At 42.5% G+C, this 24,746-nt stretch overlaps 2 protein-coding genes across 2 annotated transcripts; both read right to left on the bottom strand.

Moving 5' to 3' along the window:
* Nucleotides 1-16,497: 16,497 nt before the first annotated feature.
* On the bottom strand, nucleotides 16,498-18,678 carry hmx4 (H6 family homeobox 4). The gene is made up of 2 exons (XM_033623324.2): nucleotides 18,316-18,678; nucleotides 16,498-18,146 (listed from the first exon to the last, which is right to left on the bottom strand). The coding sequence occupies exons 1-2, from the start codon at nucleotides 18,536-18,538 to the stop codon at nucleotides 17,572-17,574; spliced, it is 798 nt and encodes a 265-aa protein (XP_033479215.1). The 5' UTR covers nucleotides 18,539-18,678; the 3' UTR covers nucleotides 16,498-17,571.
* Nucleotides 18,679-20,153: 1,475 nt separating this feature from the next.
* hmx1 (H6 family homeobox 1) lies at nucleotides 20,154-23,209 on the bottom strand. The gene is made up of 2 exons (XM_033623323.2): nucleotides 22,563-23,209; nucleotides 20,154-21,118 (listed from the first exon to the last, which is right to left on the bottom strand). Exons 1-2 carry the CDS (start codon nucleotides 22,861-22,863, stop codon nucleotides 20,496-20,498), a joined length of 924 nt encoding a protein of 307 aa, XP_033479214.1. The 5' UTR covers nucleotides 22,864-23,209; the 3' UTR covers nucleotides 20,154-20,495.
* Between the last annotated feature and the right edge of the window lie 1,537 nt (nucleotides 23,210-24,746).

Here is a 24,746-nt window from a genome sequence, read left to right on the forward strand (position 1 = left end):
TTGTGAAAACAAGACACACATCAGACTGGATGGTTGGAGATTTCTTTGCCAGAGAGAGAATGAAAAACACAAACCAGGGTTTGGGCAGCATTATTTCATCTGAAGCCAACAGTTGGTCCCACCAATCTGCAACTACCACAGCCTTTTTGGAAAAATACACAGTGTAGGTGGTGTTCTTAGGATTTATTTACAGCAAAGTCACAAGTATCAAAGACAGCGACGTGATTTTAAATGTATGCCTTTTCTTTTGTTGGCTGTGTTTTCCATTAGACTGAGGTTGTGGTAAAATTGTGATAAATGTGCAAGAAGTTCATGTCTTTGCGTATTTATGAAGAAATAGAAGAGTCCACAGTCTAGCTGCTTTATAGCTCCTTTCCCACGACTCGACAGAAAACCCACTAATGCCCACTAATATCTGGCTTCTGTCTTTAGTGGGAAATGTTACAATCAACATTGACTCCTGGGACAAATGACTCTGCAGTAGTCACGCTCCGGCTCCGATTGGCTCCGATCAGCAGTAATGGAAACATGATACTTGGGTGGACACAGTAAGTTTTGCCCCTTTTGTGGCACAATGCAATTACCTGACACCACAAATGCTGTTGGTCACCATCCAAGCAGCGCTGGAACATCATTCTTAATAAGTCAGCACTGACTTTGAAGGAGAGACTGAATAAGTAACATAGAAAAGATGCTGCTTTCTGCTTTTTACTAACCCATTTCCAGCATGTGTGTGATGCTGTTCATGACACACCAACAAATAAAAAGAAAGGCACTTTCATTACTGCCTCTAACTGGTGATGGAAAAGGAGTCTATTGCACATTTTTAATGGGGTCTCCTGCTTTTAAAAAGCCCACATTTACATGCTAATTATGGTGGATGCTAACATCCTAAACTAAAATAGTAAATATGGTAAACATGATACCTGCTGAACATCAGAATATTAGCATTATCACTTAGAGCATGCTAGCCAGCTAACATTAGCTAATTAGTACTAAACAGTAAGTACAGCTGAGGATGATGGGGATGCCATTAGTATTTGGTCCTTAACTAAAATACTAGACAAATTAAGTTTTAACTAAGTGATGGTAAGGCACCTAGCTCACCAAAAGTATTGCAATTCATCCTATAGGGAACGTGAACATATGCACCAAATTTCATGGCAATGCAGCCAATAGTTGAGACATTTCATGTAAAACCACAGACTTGAACCTTAGATGGCACTTGACAGAAAGTCAGGGGGTCACCAAAAGTGGTGGGATTCATCCCCTGGGGACCATGACGGTAATGGCATGCAGCTGGCATGGCTAAAATCACGTTGTTTAAATGCAGTTGTCGTTTTGGCCACTATGTGAAGACAATAACTGTATTAATTCAGACTTTGCTCTGGCTGGCAGATCCAGTACAATACTGAAAGTGTTGTAGGGTAGCAGCGATTCATATTGAGGCTATATGTAATGCATGCACACATGCACTCCTGTAAACACACATGCAGGCACACACAGATTACAGAGCAGGATAGTATGAAGACCTGCAGTCCATTCTGTGCTCCAATTTGAGCGTCTGATCTGAGCAGAGCAGACAGGCGAGAGCAGCGTGCCCTAGAGTCATGTAAAATGCAAAGGAATATACTACTCTATTAAAACCTCCTGATGGCACAGGGAGGCTACACACAAACACACACATACTTGCATACACATTGTTATGTTTATGCACACATGAGTGGAATGCATTTACACTTATTGTTCAGTCTGCAGCATCATAGCATCCAGACACCAGCACTCAGTAATTCTTGCTTATGAATGGAGCACATTTGCATTAACTCCCTCTAGGTTTGAGTGTAAAACAACTCTGTGCTTTATAACAGTCTGTTAATCAGGTCTGCGGGTGTTGTATGTTATCTTTTCAATTACCATAAAGGGAAATCTGTTTCCTTGACTGACAGAAAATCGACCCAGATTCCAAGCTGTGGTTTGTTAACCATCTTCATGGCACCTCCTCGTTCTAACTTGTCATCCGGTGTCTCTTCCACAACACTTTTGAGTGCACTCCTAAGTGTACTTAACTCTAGCAAGTCCACATGTTCTTGATTCATTATTAAACCGTCCCAACAGACTATCAACTTTTTATTCCTGCTGCCACCAGAAGTTGCCTCTTTCAAATATTCTCCAGCACTCATCTAAACCCCCTAACCCCAGACAGCGCTTTAAAACACCTAAGTTTTAAATCGCCCCTCAAATGCAGAACAAAATATTTACTTCAAGACAGGAATATTTTTCTGTCTGACAACAAGCAGGCTTCATGCCTCTTAAGTAGTGATAGTGCCGGGAGTAGTGCAGCTCTGAAAAGAGAGATCTCAGATGACGTGTTCCTTTATCATCGCCAGAAGAGCCTGGGAGATGCTTTTATGAGACATGCACGTTATTATTGATAGATAATCTCAGTGCTGCAGGGCATAAGTGGTTAATGTCAATTTAGGTCTCATGTTTATCTCTATTCTGTCTGCTTAATTGGTGTGCAGCGTAGTGATGAACATTACATTTCAGGGTTACTTTAATGCTTTCTAGTGGTTCACAGTTCAGTCAAGGCAGAATTAAAGCAGCAACTGTGCACTGTTATCTAGTAACATGTCTTATGTATGCAGGTTTACACATATAATGTACAGTACAGGCCAAAAGTTTGGACACACCTTCTCATTCAATGCGTTTTCTTTATTTTCATGACTATTTACATTGTAGATTCTCACTGAAGGCATCAAAACTATGAATGAACACATGTGGAGTTATGTACTTAACAAAAAAAGGTGAAATAACTGAAAACATGTTTTATATTCTAGTTTCTTCAAAATAGCCACCCTTTGCTCTGATTACTGCTTTGCACACTCTTGGCATTCCCTCGATGAGCTTCAAGAGGTAGTCACCTGAAATGGTTTCCACTTCACAGGTGTGCCTTATCAGGGTTAATTAGTGGAATTTCTTGCTTTATCAATGGGGTTGGGACCATCAGTTGTGTTGTGCAGAAGTCAGGTTAATACACAGCCGACAGCCCTATTGGACAACTGTTAAAATTCATATTATGGCAAGAACCAATCAGCTAACTAAAGAAAAACGAGTGGCCATCATTACTTTAAGAAATGAAGGTCAGTCAGTCCGGAAAATTGCAAAAACTTTAAATGTGTCCCCAAGTGGAGTCGCAAAAACCATCAAGCGCTACAACGAAACTGGCACACATGAGGACCGACCCAGGAAAGGAAGACCAAGAGTCACCTCTGCTTCTGAGGATAAGTTCATCCGAGTCACCAGCCTCAGAAATCGCAAGTTAACAGCAGCTCAGATCAGAGACCAGATGAATGCCACACAGAGTTCTAGCAGCAGACCCATCTCTAGAACAACTGTTAAGAGGAGACTGCGCGAATCAGGCCTTCATGGTCAAATAGCTGCTAGGAAACCACTGCTAAGGAGAGGCAACAAGCAGAAGAGATTTGTTTGGGCCAAGAAACACAAGGAATGGACATTAGACCAGTGGAAATCTGTGCTTTGGTCTGATGAGTCCAAATTTGAGATCTTTGGTTCCAACCGCCGTGTCTTTGTGAGACGCAGAAAAGGTGAACGGATGGATTCCACATGCCTGGTTCCCACTGTGCAGCATGGAGGAGGAGGTGTGATGGTGTGGGGGTGTTTTGCTGGTGACACTGTTGGGGATTTATTCAAAATTGAAGGCACACTGAACCAGCATGGCTACCACAGCATCCTGCAGCGACATCCCATCCCATTTGCGTTTAGTTGGACGATCATTTATTTTTCAACAGGACAATGACCCCAAACACACCTCCAGGCTGTGTAAGGGCTATTTGACCAAGAAGGAGAGTGATGGAGTGCTGCGGCAGATGACCTGGCCTCCACAGTCACCAGACCTAAACCCAATCGAGATGGTTTGGGGTGAGCTGGACCGCAGAGTGAAGGCAAAGGGGCCAACAAGTGCTAAACACCTCTGGGAACTCCTTCAAGACTGTTGGAAAACCATTTCAGGTGACTACCTCTTGAAGCTCATGGAGAGAATGCCAAGAGTGTGCAAAGCAGTAATCAGAGCAAAGGGTGGCTATTTTGAAGAAACTAGAATATAAAACATGTTTTCAGTTATTTCACCTTTTTTTGTTAAGTACATAACTCCACATGTGTTCATTCATAGTTTTGATGCCTTCAGTGAGAATCTACAATGTAAATAGTCATGAAAATAAAGAAAACGCATTGAATGAGAAGGTGTGTCCAAACTTTTGGCCTGTACTGTACATACCATCATCAATAATCTGTCGCACAGACAACACACCAACACATGTTTGTTTACAAACTCACAGACACAAAACATCTTGAGGCTGATCCCAGGTAACGATGTAAAAGAGAATCAGTGAATCTCAGAGCTCTCACGAGGCCTCAGTGAGACTATTTTTGGAGTCGGCGCTCATCTCGGCTCATCTCCTCTGACTCCCTCTTACCGCTTACAGTTTGCTCTCTCTCTCATGCTTCCCTAAAACGCTTGCTCACCCCGAGCCACTTGTTTATCAGTCTAATGTTTGTTCTTGTCAGGGACAATATGTTCTCTCTCTGCAGCAGTCTACTCAGTTATTCTTCATCTGGCCCCTGGGCTGTTCTTAGTCAGCCCGTGTCCCCAGACACCTCTCCGCTGACCAATGGAGGGCTTTAACTGTTTATGGCTCTTAGGTGAAGACTTCATCCAAGCAAATTAGGTAATGGGGGTGTACAGAGCACTTCAGGGGAGTGTTAAGGCATTTTGTAAATGCTGATCACAGTGAGGCTGTTTTGTGACATCACACAAGGATCATGAAGAAGTTATTCTAAATGTATTTGTTTTTGTGTACGACCAGAATAGGCTATGATTTTACAGTGCTAGTTCAGCTAAAATTTTCTTTTTGACACCAGAAAAAGAAAATAAAAATCATCCTACAGCCATTTTGCTGGAAGCATCTTTACAGAATCCCAGTTGAGGCATCACAAATGCTTGCTTGGAAGCTTCCGGACCAAGAGGAATTTTCCTTTTTCATTTCCGTCCACTTGGGATGTGATTTCACACCATTAGCACCCCCCTCCCAAACTCACACCACCCCTGCACCATAAATATTTCAACCTCTCAATCTATATTCATTATAAAACACATGCCCAATGCAGTATGTGGTTGTGAGGACACAGGGCTTTTATTTATTCATCTTATTTATTTATATTTCTTTCCTGAGGGCGAGACGTTGGTTTCTATCCATCTGTGCTGATTGCTGGCTATTACAGAGCACTTAGAGCTTCCCCTGAACTGGCCAGAGGGGAGCACAATCCTCGAGAGATCTGCTCACTTCAGGGCTAAGAGGTGTGTTTGTTGTGTGCGTTTTTGTGGGGAGGTAACAGAGAGTTATCACGAGAGTGATAGCAAACACAAAATATCTGGAATGAAAGACAAAACTTTAAAACCATATAAACAGGATTTCAATTGTGTTGCAGTGTCTCGCAAAATTTTCAGTCATGTTCAACCTATTATTTCTCAGTGCATTAATCCATGCTCCTTATGTAGCTGTGTGAGCTGAACATTTCCCTGTTTAAGTTTCTTTATACAGGCAAAGTTATCGACCCTCTCCCTCACCTTGTCACATGCTGTTCTGTCTTAGCGTAACATGACATGAATCCCAATTTTAGAATCATTTAACAAAATCTATGTAGCCTAGGCCTTTAAGCACACAAGGTTTTACGCTATCTAGATACATACATGCATGTAGGTGTCACACGCAGTCTTGTTTAGACGGCAAGATTCCTCACTTGCACCAACTTTTTTTTTTTTTCAAGAATACTGCAGATGTGCAGATTAAGGCTACAGTCTTCCCATTATGTACATTACTATTGCTACGTTTGGAACCCCTAATACGGAGGCCTTTGAAAACGCTGCTGACGTTGTTTTAGTTTGAAAACTCCAGGGTTACATTTTAGTCAGAACAGGCAGAAAGAGAGACTTTTTAAAACAGCAATGCAGACAACTACATTGGGCTGATGGGGTCTTTTGAGTCACAACATGTCAAGCCCAAACATTATAGCTAGGTCTACATACCTTTTGTGATTTTATCCTTCTTGTAACAGTAACAGTTCCACCTCTTCGTCAGTCTGAGTGAAGAAATCTCTGGTCTTACATTGTTTCATCTTTGGATTATTTTTTGTAACCAAGCAGCCAATCACAGAGTATCTATCTGCTTTCTTTTTACACCTGGCACTCGCATCCCCAGTGTGTGTGAATGGTCATGTGATATGCGTTTTCAGGCACGTTAGTTGGAACAGAAATTATTTCTGAAACCGTGCTGAAATGATTGTTTGTACAGAGATCATTTTCAGTGGTGAAAAGCAAACGTATTCGTGTGGATGTGGACATTTTTGATATATGCTTGATTGTCAGTAGGCTTTCAGATTCAGCCTTATGTTTCTCACTTCAGGACCTTATTCTCTTACATAATATAGGAAATCCAAGGCCGTGGCAAGCATTCAGACTGAAAATAGCACTCTATTAATAAATAAAAAACACAAGGGTCTGCATTTCTGTGGGCGTATTGCTTCAAGTGGTGAGAAGATTAAATACAAACCAGGAAGTCAAGTTTGAGAATTAGATCTGTCAGTTTGAGGGCTTTTTAGATGCCGAAACAGAAGGGATTTATAGGATTTTACAACTCATGAAATTCTTTTCAATGGCAGTCATTTTATCTTAAGTCAGGAGGATCTTGGGTTAAACAGTAGGATTACTCAGTTCAGATTACAATATTATGCACTGGTAAAGGTTGAGTCAGATTCAACGTTTTTGTTGGATTTTTCTGGCTAGAGTCTGGGACCCTGTGTTGGACCAGCACTGGGCCGCGAACGTTGTGTCTCAGTGACATTACAGAGGTACCTGCTGCACACAGTTAATATCAGTCTTAACACACCCTTATCCAGCTGTTGATGTTATTAAATGCTTGGATATTTCTTTATTTTAACTTACTGTTTTAAGATTCACTCTAAATTCTCTCAATTATTTTCAGCCTTACTGTATATCCATGTCTGATATGTTATTCTGTAATGGCAGAAGTAATGATCAATAGTGCAAAATCCTTTAGCATGCTCTTTTGTATAGCCAATCCAGAGTCTCCCATTCTCAGCCAAACCTAGGCTAAGCTTTATGTTGTAGCATGCTAACTTTTTTTGTTTCTGAGTGTTCCAGCTTGACTGACAGGCTCAAACAAATTGTTGCATTAACAATGGTTACCTCTTCCCAGTTAAGAGGGGTCAGTGAACAGTGAACACAGTTAAGATCACTGTATTAGCTCTGCTACCACAAGTAGAATTCTCCACACCAGCTAGCCGCCTGCTCAACAACACCAGTAGGCAGAACATCAGACTGATCCTCCAGCCTTTACGGGTGGAAGCTCACTGTATCACAACAACGTTGCTGGCTGAATGTCTTGCTTGTTCTGCTGGAAGAGCTGTCCATTTAATTGAGAACACAGTCGAGCTCAGGCATTTGCTGTGCAGTAACTTATTCTTCCTTGTCACTTTTACATTTCATTTCATCCACGACATTTAGTTACAATACATAGTTTCCTAATAGGGCAGTATCTGCTCTGTAAATCAGAAGGACATACAGTGCAGCTCAGTGGGCTGGAGAAAATGTTGGCATTATACATTTATGCAAACCACGGAAATATTAAATGTACATTTCATATGTGTCACATTATGGTTTCTAAAGTGACATAGTATATGAGCTAACTGTCAGCAGGAGGTAGAGAGGATGGTGGATGGCATGACACCAAGCTGCAGACCAATGTTTGAGACCAACAAACAAGAAAACCAGTTGTTTTATAAGGGAGCTGTTGCTGCTTTCTCAGTGGCTTTTTAGCCACCAAATGTGGTTGTTTTTTAGCAACCCATTGCCATGTTTCCACCATGGATACTGCCACAAAGAGTGGTTGTTTGGTACTGAAATATTGCTGTGTTTCAGGGCTGGATCGTGCTCCCAAAGATGCATAACCAAGCGTTTTTTGTGCCTAAACCAAACTACATGTTGACCACAGCGTTGTTGAAATGTAAAGCTTCAATGTAAAGTTTCAACGTATACACTACATAATAGCATACAAACGAAACAGATATGTGGTTTGCATAAATGTACAATACAGATATTTTTTTCTGGAAATTGGGTTGTGCTGTGACAGCTAGTCATGTTGGAGCTGAATCCGTGTGTCAGTGCAAGAATAATTTCGTGGATACTAGCTGTAATACCTAAAGCTCTCAAGTCAACACTTTATATAGCCTACCATCATAATGTCTGTGCTGGAAAGCAAAACTAGAAACCTGTCTTTACCTTTTCCTCGTGATGGCAAAGGCACAAATAGATAAGTCTCAAAATACCATTTTTCAAATGACAAGGAGGAAATTCCCATCGACAAACAGCAGCACTGTTATGACTATAACCATTTTAGCAACACCCTGTTTTTTATTCATCAACAAACACAGTGTGCTTCTTTTTTCTCTGGATTTAAAAGTTATCAAATTTGGGACAAGTCTGAGATAGAGTGGATTGTTAGGCAGGTCTCCAAACCTTACGTACCCCTTGTCCTTCAGTTTATTGTTCATGCTCTTACCCGTTGAATTCGTCATGGTGGACAGGACTATTGTGCAGGCCTTAATTGGATCACATGCAACAGTATTGGAACAAAAACTTGTAGGACATGGTTGTTTGGGGACTGGGTTTCACTGCAGCTATTTATTCAGTAGCATCCAGTGAAGCTGTAAATGGCAGCAGGCCAGTGTCTGTCTGGTCTCCTGGGTGTGACTGTGTGTCATGTCACTACAGAGGCATGCAGGTCAGCTCCGCTACACGCACAGTACATGCTCTGCTCCGCTTAGATCTGGATGACCGCATCCTGTGGTACAAGACCATCAAGGTGTGTGTGGGAAGGTTGAGTGAGCCTTTGTAGCTGAAGGTATATGTGGACAGCTTTGTGTGTCTCGGTGTGTGTGCAAGTGTTCACTGTCACAGAAACGATCTGTCTAGTAGTGTGTGTGTATGATGTAAGGGCAGGTAGTGATAGGAATCTGAATTTACAAACATTAGGCGTGAATATTCAGTAAATGTGAGTGTTTGTTTCGTACGGATTTGCCACAAACAACATTGCATTTGTAGCTTTTGACCCAACAAAGTGTGCTATTTCTCAGTGAATGTTACATGATGGGATTGTTAAAAGGATGTGATGTTGCAAAGCTACAGTTAAAGGACAACTTCGGTATTTTTCAACCTGGGCTCTATTTCCCCATGTGTATGTGTGCGTATGATTCATGGGTACCACTCGTTCTAAAATTGGTTCAGTATTGAGCTGCGAAACGAGCTAAAACGGTAATGGGGGCAAATGCGTCCCGTATAAAAGTGCTTTTTTTCGCCACTGACTGGTTCAGATCGCCAGTGCTATCTCTGTAGATAGCATATTGTAGCGGCCCTGGGGCAGTGGTGACTGTGAATGAGTGGAGTCAGCTGTCAGTCAGTGTTGGAGCAGAGAGGCGGAGGGCGTCCCTGCTCGGTATTGTAAATGACGGTGAAATGTGTGTTTTTTCACCACTGACCGGTTCAGATCGCCAGTGCTATCTCTGTAAATAGCATACTAACTTAGCCTTTCCCTTACCTCTGGGCTGTGTGATGTCACGAGCTTTGCTCCACTGTGTCTGTAGCTCTCTCTACTCGTGGGGCAGCCGTTTTTTTGAGGAAGAGGTGTTTCGGGATAGGATGTCTTCTTTTCTTTGGCTGGCAGTAGTCATCTTGGGAGAAGTGAGCACTGCAGACCCGATGGTCTACAAGGCGCAGTGTCTGGGCAGGAGTGTTAGCATCCATTTGTAGCACAACTAGCCACAACTTCAGCATCTCGCCGTCCGACAAAGGCAGCCTATGAAAGCTTATGGGGTGTTGCGCGACATCCTGTTCTTGCGTTCGGGAAAAAGGCCCGTTTATTTGAGCACTCCAAAAACTCCGGTAACACTCCAGGGGGTAGCACGTAAAAGACTCCGTCCTCTGACTCTTCTAGCGTAACACACACTTCACACACACACACACTCATTGACAATACCAAGCGGGGACACCATCCGCCTCTCTGCTCCAAGACTGACTGACAGCTGACTCCACTCATTCACAGTCACCACTGCCCCAGGGCCGCTACAATATGCTATCTACAGAGATAGCACTGGCGATCTGAACCAGTCAGTGGCGAAGAAAAAGCACTTTTATACGGGACGCATTTGCTCCCATTACCGTTTTAGCTCGATCCGCGGCTCAATACTGAACCAATTTTAGAACGAGTGGTACCCATGAATCATACGCACACATACACATGGGGATATAGAGCCCAGGTTGAAAAATACCGAAGTTGTCCTTTAAGTGTCCCGCGATCAACAACTCAGAAATCCATAGTAACACCAGAACGTTTAATTCAATTCAGAGATTTGGCTGTCAGCTGTAGGTTATGCAGGTTTGTGGAGGACAGAGGAGGGGGGTATAAAAAGTTAGGACACTCTGACAATTGTAGCTGTTGTTAATGGACCTTTATTGACTGTCAGCATGAAACCACATTGACTATTCCATGTCTGCAAATAGTGGTGTTATGGATAAGTGTTGACCCCCCTCTCTTCCTCGCTCAAACGCCCCCCAGACTTAGAGCATCCCTCCCCTGCCTCCTGTCCTTCTCCTTCCTTCCTTCTCCTCTTTCCTTTGCCTTTATCCCTCCATCTTACCTATTGATTGGCCAATAATGTGTTTTCAGTGGTAGATTAATGGCACATTACCCTGACAAGAGTGTCTGAGGGGACAGGACGTGAGGGAGGGCGTGAGAGACGATGCTCTTTAATTGATACACGGTTTGTGTGTGTGTGTGTGTGTGTGTGTGTGCATGTGTATCTGCAAAAGAGATGTAATGAACAAAGAATCATATTTACATTGTACTAGAACTACTTTAAGTGATAATAATACCTTCACAGTGCTATAGCTGTAAATGAAAAGGGTGTTTATCCTAAATGTAAAATGATGTAGGATATGCAAATATAGGTCTTTTTAGATGGTTATAAGTTTTGATTATATAATTTTTTTCAGCCCATGTTGAACCTGTAATCGCTTGAGTTAAAACAAATTTGACACCACAGCAAGAGCTATGAGTTCTTACATGACAATCTGCGGATATGTATTGTTTATGATTATAATGTGGTAATGGGATTATGAAGTCATTGCTTATTTGACAGTTCTGCTATGACTTGAATTAATCAAAAAGAAAATCCTAATTATCTCAAACATTAAACACACATTTAGCTGTGCTAGCCACAGCATGACCCTGTGGATGATAATGTCAGTTGCTGATAGGGATGCCCCTTGAAAGTCTGAGATTCAAATCATTAGTCGGAGACCCCTTGGTTGTCTGAGATTGCTTCAAGTCCATCAGTTGTTTTGCATTGGTCAGTGTGCTGTGCAGTGCACTTCTAGGGACAATTTGTACCCCATATTTTGCTGCAGAGTGAACACTCTTGACTTTCATGCTTCTCTTTGGCACAGACAGCTGCAGACATGCAGCAGCACCGAGGAGGAGAAACCTTCCACTGTAAGGCTCCAAGATAACATTATATTCTCTCTTCTGCTTGGAAGTGGTGAATTTACAGCTCACAGATACTTCATACGACAGTCTCTGGCTTTTGTTTGATATCTAGTGTCGGCAAAAAATCTTGCTGTACATTTCCCGCTGTTAGCTTGTTTACTATGTGAATGCCGCTGTCACACTGAACGTCCAGCTGAGTCCTGTTCAAACTTTAAATGGAAAAAAAAATAATGGTTGAATACTCGTTTTAAACCGTCAAATCAGATTTGACTGACATAATTCTGTGTCGGTTACAGCCCTAGTTGCTAATGCTTATTGGTGTTGTTTATTAAATAGCGATGATGTGAAGGTGATGAAGGAGACTGCCGCTGACACCGTCTTGCTTGTATATAGGAAAGGTTTATTACAAGAAGTACAGCATCAAATCAAGCGCCTAGGATGCCTGAGAGAGGGTTCGAAGCCAATATGAACTGCTCTGAATATCAGCTCCAAATACTCTGCCTATATAGGGTGGTTGTTTTTGTGAACTTTAAGACAAAATGTGACAGGTGACAGAGAGACAGTCTAGATGGAATCCAACCTTTCAACCTAGCTTATCTATCCTTGACCTAGGCCATAATAAAGTCTCGACCTGGGCCCCTAACTGATCATAACAAACCCTGTCATCACATAACATGGCACGTCAGATACTACATACTAAATGTTATCCTGCTAGCATATGAAACCAAGATGGGGAATATGGTAGAGATTATGCTGCGTTCCATTAACCATGAAAGTTGGAGCTGGGAATGACATCACATGCAATTCAATTCAGTTCAATTCAAAGTTGACTGCGTTCTAGTACAACAAAATGGAAAACCTAGATGTTTGCAATACCAGTTCCAGTTATCTTAGCCATTGTTAGCAATGCTTGTTGATTAAAATGGCATTACGCTGTTTTTTTGTCGCAGCAACATGTCCACAGACAGTACTGTGTGTACAATGTATTTAATGAGACACAAATAAGATAGACATGCTAATAAACAGTACTGCTCTTGATGTGCTGAGCGGTCATCTTGGATTTTGAGGTCAGGTTTGGTGAGGTCCCTCCGACTTTCTGAGTCAGAAGTGCGAATTCAGGCAACGTTCCAGTTGTAATTTTCAACTGGGAACTCAGAAATTCCAATTTTCCAGTGCAAAAGGAGCACACTATAAACCAAGATGGTGAACATGGTAAAGATTAAACATTAGCATGCTAGCATGGTCATCGTAACCATGTTAGCATACTGACAGCCTTACAGAGTCATTAGCAAGACTGTAAACGTAGTTTTGTTTCATAATATTTCTCTTGGAATAAAGTAAAATATGGCAGTTATACTCTGAGCCAGTCCAAGTCCACCTTCACCTCAGACCTTGACCAAAATGCAGTTAAGCTACTTGCAAATATTTTCTATTTCATCATTCTGTCCTATGTTTGCTGTTCAATATATTATTCCATAAGATGCTGATGTGTTTAGTTTACAGCAAATTAAAATATAAAGTAGTCTTGTGCAAATACACACACACACACACACTTTGGTCGTGTTCATATTGCATAGTCTAAATCTATAAATTCATTTAACTTCATTTGTTTTTACTCTCTCACTTAGCTTGCTTTGCAATTAATTCTTGGCCACGGTCCAGTCTGGTCTCATCTTCTCTCATCCCTGCACTCTCTCATCTCTTATCTCTGTATCACTTACTTTTATCTGATTTCATCCCCCTCTGCCATCGTTCAATTTCCTCCAGCAATCTGCATCATGGAGAGGGGTGGGGGGTTGTCTAAATTAGCAGATCAATAGGCCATCAAACAGTCTTTAAGTGTGACACATACACAGACCTTGTGTCTCAGGTTCCCCCCTCTAACTAATAGCCTTGTTGTTTACTTTACAATGTGCTGTGTCATGTAGTTTTAGTCTCAGGTTGCCCTCCAGTGCACTGGGACACCCCGGGGGAATCCTTGGACAAGGCTGATGCTGGAGACACATTTTCTTCCTGAATGTGTCTTGTTTTATCAGAATGAGCAAGATTGTTGAGGTATTGTTGAACTGAGAGCTGTGGTTGATAAGAGTCCTCACCAAAATGAGTTTGTTTTTTCACCGTCTGACAGATTCATACAGTAGGCCTACATCACTGGCCTATAGAGCCTAAAACAGAGCATCGATAGTGTGAAATCTTTTGGTGACAGTCTATCTGTGCTTACATGTCACAGAAGCATTTTGGAACAGTCTCTCCCATCGTCTTGGGCGATGACCTTTGTCAGATGACTGGGAGAGGTCAACAGAGGTTAAAGTAACAAGTGAGCTGAGAGAGGGGCCCCGTTCTAGTCATGCAGAAAAGAGCTGCCAGAGAGTTTTACACACACGCACAGTCACTCTCCAACCAACAGGAACAGGACTTCCTTGCTCCTGATCAGCCAGACCGCAGCTATAGAGAGGCGAGGACCCATGCAGAAATACAAACATAATCGTAGTTTTTCCAACACAAACACACACTCATCAACTGGTTCTGACCAATCTCTCCTCCCTCTCTCCCTCTCTTTGTTACACACTCTCCTCCCTCGGTCCTTCTCATTCAGTCACAATCGCACACAGCCAGGCTTCAGTGCACAGACTGCGGTGATGAGCTATGACAAGGCAAGAGGCAGGAGGCAAGTACAGTAAGAATGGGAGAGGAGTGACAAAATGAAAAGAGCACAGTGGTAGAAACGATTAGCACTTCTTATAACAAGCACTGAGATTAGTTAGCGCATTTATGTCTGACATCAGTAGGTCATTCATAATAAATAAAACTTTATATATTAAAAATCCTTTTACCTCAGTATGTGCAGTCCCAAGATCCCGCCCGAATGCTTTTTAAGATCGCATGATCTCCAGTTTATGTCTCCATTAAATACGACTTCAATGTTATTAACATAGCATTTGGCCACACCTCGCATCTTGACAGTCTGCCATCATGTCTGAGCGGGTAGCCGCCAGGGATTGTGGGTACTGAGCAGTGGTGTGACTCTCTCTAGCAGCTCTGAAACACGAGACAGCCTGCTGGACATAACAGGCCTCTCTTCTTTGGTGAATAGACGCACAAACACTCAGTGTGTGTCTCTGAACCACACACATAATGATGCATGCAGATGCCTTGGAGATTTCTTTATTATTTGGTGCAGTCGATCGATAATGAACAAAGAGTGCCCTGATTTTTTTTTTTACACTACAAATATGAACATACTGGATGCTTTTAAAGTTTTCATTTTCTGCTTAGTGTGATTTTGTGAAGGTTACGTGTCGTGGCAAAGTGAAGTGGGGGTCAAAGGGCAGCGCTGATAAGGTCAACTGACTTTCAACTCGGTCAATGCAGGAAGTGGATTTTCACTAATGAAAAAAACAGTGGTTCATATCTCCAGCCACTGTAAATTCATGGATAGCTTTAGTTTAGATTTTGGTTTGGTCTAGTTTAGTTCTGCTTTTGTCCAAATCACAGCTTGTAAAATTTGTGGGATCAAGGGGGTGAGGGGAAACCCGGTTTCCTTCAGGGTTCAATAAAATACTAGATTTTAATGTTTGGTCAGAGAGTCATGAGGTTCCAAACATCACAGCTTTACACTGAGAAGCTTTTCAGACTGCCATCGTCATTTGAGATATTTCAAAGGTCAGTATCATAAGTCTTTTTAAATAATAATCACAAGAACTCAGGAGTTTGGTAAAGAAACAAAGTCCAAAATATCTGGTGTAATTCTTAGTCATTTTCAAATATGTTTTTACTTTTCAAGAAAAGTAAAATTTGATTAACTCACGTCATGCTATTTGGTATACCATAATGTAGTTCACCTCCGAAATCTGCAGGTTATATCACCAGTAACAAAACTTAAATTTGCTTTTTACATTTTTTACTTTGACTTTCCATATTGTTAGTTGAATACAGTGTTGATACTGAACTCTTCTCCGTTGTCGTTGGCCATATTATAAAGAGTTACACATTCCACAAAGTAGATGATATAAAAACTAAGACATGTTATCACAGAAACAAACAAACAAACAAAAAAATCCAAAGTCAATAACCCAGTTTCTTTCTAGGGATTACTGTGGTGCATTAATTCACTCTGCCGTCTGAGGTTCATATCCAAAGCCCAAACCCAAATCTTTAGTAATTCACCCGACTTGAAGCTAGTCCATAAGGAATGAGCCTTGGCTTGGTTTCACAGGAGCGGGAGCACAGCTTTCCATTGTGTACACTTTGAATTATGCTGAGGCTGCTGGTAAATCGGTCTGTGGCTGTGGTACGACAGCAGAGTGGCCTCCGCTGTGAGGATCTAGACGCTGTCGCACACAGAAACTTAGGCAGGGACGAGCCTCACCTCCTGTCTGCATCTGTCCACCACTTCCTGCATGGATCACTATTTTACCCAAAATGTTTTAGTTTATCAACAAGGAACAAAAGTAGTTGCTCACATTACTTACAATGTTGTATAGTTTGTATAAATATGCCAGGTATATCCTGAAGCTTTCACACAGACATTTACAAGGGGATCAGTCTCATCAACTGTCTGTCCACCACTTCCAGCATCCAAGAAACCTGTCTGTCATATTGATTGACATGTAGAGAGTCTCATATTGCCAATCTGGTATATCATTTATGTAGTTTATACCCTAAATATGCCAGTTATATGACCAGTTGGAAATACATGTTTTGATTTTGATATTGATGTTCACTGTTTTGTACATTTTACCCACACTTACTGACATTATTACAGTTTAGATAGTCGTGTTGCTTCTACTTTTAATATCAAGCTGTTCGTTATGGATTTGATGATAATTCTGAATTTATGCATGTTTTGCATAATGTGTACCAACTTAAAACACACAATATGCAGTGGTTTAAACATGCTGAGGTGGAGTTTTTGCTGGAAACAAGACAAGAACGTGTGACCACAAGCAATTTAGGGCCTACTTGATTAGCAAGCATTGTGTCTTATGTATGTTTATATTAAGGGGCCTTCAACTGGCACCAAGTGTTTACGTTTTTGCTTTGATTTAATATTTTGCAACTTTTTGCACGGTAGATATTCAATGTGTTCAATCAGTAAGTTTTCTCATAAAGTGTTTTACCAATATGATCTATGTGGCACTTTATGCTAGAATTACAAAGGTACAGTTAAAACCACAGTTTAATACACTAACTGAGCACATTTTAACCTCCTTAAATTCAATTCCATGTTTTGGTAAACCTGAAACACAAAAAATTCAGTTCAAAATAGTAAATCAATTCTGTAAAAGTATTTCTTGAATGAAGATGTTTTAATTGCAGTTTCAGTAAATGGTGTAATGAGCCTATAGGCAAATGTGGAATAAAGTAAGAATAGTAGGATACTCAAGAAAAAAAAATAGACATGCGTGAAACATAGAATAAAATGTTAATTACATTCATTTAAATACATAGATAATTTCAGTAATTCAAAATTCATTATGATACAGGAAATGCATGCAAATAGCTAGGCTATAGTAATTTCTTTGGTGGCGTAGGCTGCTGGAAATGCTGTTGTCGATAACAATAATGATGGTAATAATAATTAGAATAATAATGCCATGTCATGTAAACAATAAAATGTTGGGATTTATACTGTTTAGGCCTCCCTCGGGCTATCATTAGCTTAGCCTGCTATTTCCTAAAAACGGCTATGTGTTGCTTTATCATGTTTATTGTTGGGCCTATACAAAACCCACAGCTTTGACAGAAAAATAAATAATACCGAATCATCTTATTTTGAAGTGATATGTAGGCTACTCCTCTGCCGTTTTACTTGGAGTGTTCATAAACAGTAAGGCCGCAGGTCCGGCCCACCATCTAAACACCGTAAATGCTTGAAAACTTGGCAACAGACCACCAAAAAGTGTCTCTTTCACGTGGGGAATTAATATCACCATCATACGTCCCCGTCATACAGGCTGAAGTACTTGCTGGCGTTTGAGAAGCAGAGGTAAGGCGTGCTACTCCCCGGGTATACAACGGGCAGAGGCATGGGCAGCAGGCATCTCCCCAGCAGGTTGCTCTCTTTGTACAAGGCCGGGAGCTGCCCCACCACCACGGGCTTTCCAGTCTCGGGGAAATCGTTAACAGGTCCGTCGATTTCGGTCGATATTTGCCGTTTCAATTTATTCCTGCGGTTCTGAAACCATATTTTCACCTGGGTCTCCGTAAGCTGGAGGGAACTGGCGAGGCAGGCGCGCTCTGCGCTGCTCAGATAGCGTTTCATGTCGAAGGTAGACTCCAACTGGAAAATCTGTCTCTTGGAAAAAATAGTGCGCGTTTTCTTTTTCGTTATTATTTTGCTCTTCTTGGCAGGGTTGCCTCCTTTGTGGGTGTCCGTGGCCGTGGTAGTGGAGCTGCTGTCGTCGCAGCTGCTGTCCCCGCTTTCGAAGCGCACCTCCCTCGCCTTCTTCGGGTCTCCGCGGCTGATGATGACAGATTCCGTTGCTCCGTTGCAGTCTGTGATCAACTCTGCGAACAAAATGACACTTCGTTCAACCCGCTGTGGTTAAGTCACAAATGTGCTGCTAGATTAACCTGAAAGTGTAAGCTCATCTGCTGAGTGCCGTGCGTAATGGTGAACACTGATGACAGAAGGTTTCTGTCCACACCAACTTCAAATTTACCAAAGCCCTCTTACCTCTCTCGTTGAGCCTGCTGCCCGGGTCCTGTCGCTGCTGGACTACGTGCTCCTCGTGGTGGCTCTGGAAACCGTCTTTACGCATCGCCGTGGCCGAGTCATCCTGCAGTCCGGCGGGGTGACAACTGTCACAGTTCCTCCCGCTTGTCTTGAGATTGAGGATGTTGTCAATAGTGAATTTCAGAGAGGCGGCGGGTCGACATGGTGCGTCCACTTTGTTCATATTCTCCAATGCTTATTTCCTTTTATGTTTACTTCCGCGACTCTGTCTCGCCGTTAAGTCTAAACCGGGACGTTAATATGACCACTAACGTCTCGATGCTCCACGCACCATAGCAGCAGCCACTAAGCAGACACTGCTGGGCTGGCGATGCACTGCCTGTACCGTTACTGCACACACCGGATGGAGCGCGTTGTCGTCGTTGATTGGTCCGGAGGAGCGTGCAGTACGGACCAATGACAGCGAGGGGATGGGAGGCGAGAGGAGGGCAGAAGAGTGTTGTTGTGCTCCCCCCTACTCCCCTCTCACTCCTCCATTCATCCTTAACAGTACATCTGCTGCAAGGAGAGCCGGGGTTCGGAGCCCTGCAGGGGTCCCTCAGGAAAATAAAGAGTTTAATGTCACTGTTATTTCACACCATACTGTATTTGCGCTGTGAGACCATACACAATTGATGGTGGTTTTGATTTAGCTTGCACTCTCTTTCTGATGTATCGGCCCGGCAGCTGCTTAATTCGAGTCAGATGTGATTGCCCCAAGTTTGTCAACTGATTTGCAACCCGAAAAGTAAATGTAAAATGTGTTGTGTATCTGACATTTTCGCATGTGTTTATTGAAAGTGCATATTCTTGTGTAGAACTACGGTAATATATATTTTTTTCATCTGTGAGTTGGGTTTGCAGTATTTAATGACCACTACGTGTACAAATATAATTAATATAGTAAAAAAATATCCCAAAAACTAGCTGCTTTTTCACATTTGTACCATGTTGCATTCACAAAATGATCGTTTATTTATGGGATTATTTACAGTATTTATAGTCCATAGTAAGTCGTGGATGGGCTACATGTCTGCTCATTTAAAGCAGTGAAATCAAATTTAAATAACGAGAGCCTTAGATTAATCTTTCCTGTGTTTAGAAGTATAAATAAAATTTTAGCCCATGTAACTTTATTTTTTTTTTGTGCGTATCCACTGCCCATGTGTTATCCGTTCACTGTGTTTTGATGTATTTCGTTTTAAATCCACACTGGTTTGGGAATTTGCTTCAATAAAGTGATGTGTTTGCACTCGGGGGATTCATTAACAACTCCTTCTGTGGCGTTTTGATTTGTTTTGCCATGTAGATACTTTCTCCAAAAAAGACAAGGACACAATGTGTTCACTGCTTGCCATTTAAAAAAGTGCGTAAATCAGTTGATTAAAAACAGGTAAAATTAGATGACTCGCTTCCTCACTGCATTTTGTATCTTAATTATTTTTTATCAACGATCATTTTTGCATATCATTGATTGAAAAAAAGTTATATTCTTGCATAGATTATTTAATTAAATGTTGCTTAATTGGCATGCACGCAAAGAAGAGCTTGCATAGTCATAGCAGAGGCCCGCTTCTGGCAGAAACTTCAAGAAGTGTATAAAAGGTTAACTTTGTCATTTCCGGAATAAAAGCACACAGGTTCTTCGTTCTCTGGTTGTGTCACAGCACATATGGGTTCACTTCTTTTTGTACAAACACTTCTCTGTGTGACCATGCAGACTGACAGAGACGAGGACACATTTGAGCTCAGTGAGTATTGATGAAAAACATAAAAGAGACAGTTTTGTGCTTGTTTTTTTTTATTTATCTATTATGTGAAAAAGTGACAAAGTTGGAAAAATGTGTGGCTTTAAATATAAAAGTTTGTAAAAATATGTGTATTCAAACATACAGTACAGTACATGAACAGCTTAGGCCTCCCCTGCTCCCGGCCTTGTTACAGTCTATTCTGTGACAGGAGCACAGACTCTTGTTAAGAACAGATTTATAAGGATGACTGGGGTTTTCATAATTCATGTCTCTGCGGCTCTTTGGATGAAGTCAACAGTTTTCTGCGGCATTGTAGGTTATTGCACGATTCTGTATTAACAGGGTGAATTTATGTTATTAATAAACAGTTTGATCAGTCTTCAGCAGTCTTTACACCAAGCCGGTCATCTGTGATCTTAACATGCTCATGGAGTGAGCAAACGAGGACAGAGGGTAGTTGATGGAGCTGGAGAAGCCCGCGACGGGTGGAGAAAGTGGATGTCCGTTCAGGTTGAAACCCACTGCTGCAGTGGGTGTGGGTCCCTCGTGATACAGAATGGGGACCCTGACAATCCGCTGGGTCGAGTGTGGGATATGTGCAGCCTCGAGGTCCGCCGCCAGCTGTCTCTTCCATTTATTCCTCCGGTTCTGGAACCAGATTTTGACCTGAGTCTCTGTCAGGTGGAGGGACGCTGCCAGCCCCGCTCTCTCTGAGCTGCTCAGGTAGCGTTTCACGTCGAAGGTGGACTCCAGCTGGAACACCTGACTGCGGCTGAACACTGTACGCGTCTTCTTCTTCCGGGTGGAGCTCGGGTCCGAGGACGCGTCGTGCTCTGACCGTGCGTCAAAGCCGTTGTGCGCGTCCTCGTTGTCGTCTGTCAGGTTGCTATCGCCTGTTTTCCTGTCGGTTTCGTCGCTGTCCTCCGTTATCGGTTCAGATACGGCAGGAGAGCATCTATCACTCGTCGATATGGAGCAGCAGTGGTCGTCTGAGCTTGTATTATCTCTTGGACCTGACAGGAGAAAAACACAAGAACATGACTGGTTTTAAAATGGATTAATTTCACAGCCAGGCCTGAAAACAAATAAAAACGTTTCCCATTTACTTCAATGCTTCGAAGCATAAAAAGGTGCACCATAAGAAAATGATTAAAACAAGCTGGGATATATAGAATGGGGCCTGCCTGACATATATTCGAATTTTAAAATAAACTTTTTTTTTTATTCATCCGTTACTGACAGTTGGGGTGCGCATGGGCAAAGCTTAGCTGTTTTGATTGGATTGCACGACACACGATCCATGGGAGGAAGTCGTGTCACGGCTGACTGTGATACAGATAAGAGTATAATAAATGGATAAGTCTGCCAAAAGAAACTCAAGATCTTTGCAGTTAATGATAATATCCAATAAATAACCGATTCATGGACATTGGCGTTGACCAGGCGCTTACATCACTTGTGAACACAGTGCTGGTGGGGATAAAAGTTTTAAAATCAAAGTATCTGACTCTACACTCTAAAGGGAGGGGCACTTTGTGTTGATGAGAGGGCGCGTTTGAGTGGCACAAATGACACTGAATGTGCGTAAAAACGTCACGTTGACGTGCAGTGCTACTGCGCCTCTGTTTTGGGTTGTATTGTGGGTACTTGTGCGTAATCCACGTGCGTAATCTTAAAACCGAGATATCTTGATGATAAGCAACCATAATATATCCCCCGGTTTTGTACAGTAGGGAGTTACGCTTTTGTGACCACACATGAAAAATATGTTTTAAAGATCGATGCAATGCCTGTGTGCCTTCAAGGATTTCCTGTTTGTTGGCACACGCTACAAAACAAATGCACGGTAGCCTTTGAATTAGTTTGGGAAGCTCGGTGAGCTCAGGGTGTGTGAACGGAGAGAAGAGACACGGCTACAGCAGTCTAGGATCCAAACTCGACTCGCCCAGACTTTGTTGGTTTTATTTAATGAAGCGAGAAGCGACACACTCGTTCCAGACTGGCTTTCATCAACTCCATATGGTCATAATAAAGCCAACTCCACACATTTACACCAATAAATAAACGACCTGACAGCGTAAATAATGTCACCAAAGAAACAGTAATGTGTGGTTGTAAATAAAAGCCGCATGAATATGACCTAGACCTGCAGACCGTGGAGTACGCACTGTTTTTCTTTTTTTTTTTAATTCAAGACTGCTGTCATAACATGGTTTTGTTGTCCCGTGAATTTCAGTTAATTTTTGTATAATTTATTATATGCCAGTAGTCCGCTAATAAAAAATAATGGTAAGCTGCATGCACCAGTACAGTTCCAGCAATAGATGCAACGAACTCTTTGCGTTTTGTGTATTGTGTTGCACATTGGCTGAGATGGCTTATCTTTTGCATGACGTTATTTTGTGCGAATGTGAAATTATCATCTATGTGCAGGACGCATAAAGTGACTGTACTCACTCTGTGGTGTTTCCAAAGCTCTGAAGTTTAAGGCAGTCTCCCCGCGGTACCACTGCGACGGCGAGTCTCTGTACGGGGACCGAGCTGTGGAGCTGCAGCCATCTGGCACCGGAGTGCTTGCGTCGGCGTGATGTGCGTTCAGGACTCGGCCGGTGGAGACTGTCTCCACGCCAGCTTCCCCACGGCTCCTGTCCGACACCGACTCCTGTCCACTCCGCCCCTTGCCCAGTAGGTTCTCGATAAAAAACGACGACGCCCTCGATGAAGTGGCAGCCTGGTTGTCCATTAGCTTATCCGTCATGTTTTACCGATTTTACGGCGCTTTTACGCAAAACCGAGCGGATCCTGTGTCGTGTGTGTGTTAAGGCAACCCAAATTCCAAGCAGTCATTTCAAGCGTCGCTGCTTTTGCGCCGTGATCGGATGAGGAGTCATGGCAGAGACGGGACGGGGATACCCTCGGTGCCAGTGGGAAGAGAGGGAGACAGGGAGACGGAAGCAGTAGTACAGTGAAACGTCAAGTCAAACGCTCAACGAACCGAGGGCATCCAGCGATTGGACGAGCACAATAGCAAATGGGGTTTTCTAAGGAAATGAGAACCGCTGTCTCTCTGCGTCAGCCACGGCTGCTCTGTATGTGTGTGTTTGAGTGTGTGTGTTCACGTGCAGGCCCGTCCCCTCGAGGCCATGTAGCCAGGAGAAAACCTCTGTTCGTGGCACAGCACTCTTTATTTGGGTCAATTAGAGTGCAAATCAAAATAAAGATCCGCCAGGGCAGCAGCCATCCCCGGGGTCGCCAACTCCCCACCCCCACCCGGCCGGTCCACTCTGACATAGGAAGGCTTATAGTCAGCTATTAACTGGCAGGGAACGACATGTGGAGCCTGTCAATTTTAAGGGTGTGTGTGTGTGTGTGTGTGTGTGCGCGCGCGCGCCGATGCAGCCCTATTTATACCCTTACACCTTAATAGGAATGCAGCATTTATCATTTTAGAGTCCTCTAAGATGTTGTACAAAGCTTGGATAACCTTTGACAGCATCAGATGTTCAGTTTCAGTTTTCAGTATATGTAAGTAGGCCAGTATGGCCATATTTCAGTGGTGGTTCAAGCACAGTTGCTCAGAGTTATGGTTTTTGAAAGCATGTGCGTACTGGACCACGCATGGCTTGGCAATGGCACGTGAAACGCTGCGTCTTGGAGATGCGGCTGCTGTCAAAGGTTATCCAAACTTTGCGTAATGGCTCAGATATTCTTGATAATAGGCCTGTTTGTCTGTAGCCGAGCGCTGCATGGTTTAATCATGTATAACTACACATTTCCTGCTTAATCTGAAGATGTAGAGTTGATAGGTAAAATTAGTGTTGTGGCCATCGTGTAGCTGTTTCAGCGCAGGGTTGCCTTAGTCTTATTTGGTATATTTTCTGCTTTATAGCGTCGTGATGTAGTAGGCCTATGCAGTGGAAAAAATGAGACTGTATTCAGAAATAGCTACTGGTGCAGAAACAGCTGTGACCAGATGTTTGATCTGTTATTTTGACTTAAAAAAAAAATATATATATATATATATATATATATATGTATATGTATGTATATATATATATATATATATATATAGTTGTCATTTCCTTTAAACTTCAAGCAGCATTTGAAAATTCGTCACAAAGCAGCACATAACCTTAAACAAGTCGTTCATGAAGCTTAACCTGAAACGTTTTTCCAAGCTGTTGTCCTGTTGCGCTCCAGCTTCACAACAGAAACGGTGTAAACACACAGGAGTTCTCTGATTAAGAGTAATATGTCTGAGGTGACTGCAGCCCTCACCTGACAGATTAAGATAAGCTTATCACTATTAGATCATCTGAAACATTTAAATGAGTGCTGACGGGCGTCTTTACCCTTTCCGTTGAAATGGCAAGACATTTGAGCTTTTTATTTCCCTCAATGGAGTCAGCGGCGTTGACCTTTAACTCCAGCCTCCCTCTCCCTGTCTCTCTCCTCCTCTCCCTCCCTCCTCCCTTAGGCCAGACTTACCCTTTGACAGAGGATCAGCGGTAATGTTGCTCTTCAACCTAACACTCAGCGCAGACAACAGTAACATGAGCCGTGTGCTGAAGAGCTGAGTTTTGCACCTGTCTTGTAATGTGCCGCTCAATAAAGAGACAAAGTATCGCGTTGGCTGATACG

This window comes from Epinephelus lanceolatus, chromosome 3, assembly GCF_041903045.1.
Source record: "Epinephelus lanceolatus isolate andai-2023 chromosome 3, ASM4190304v1, whole genome shotgun sequence".
Taxonomy (NCBI): Eukaryota; Metazoa; Chordata; class Actinopteri; order Perciformes; family Serranidae; genus Epinephelus; species Epinephelus lanceolatus.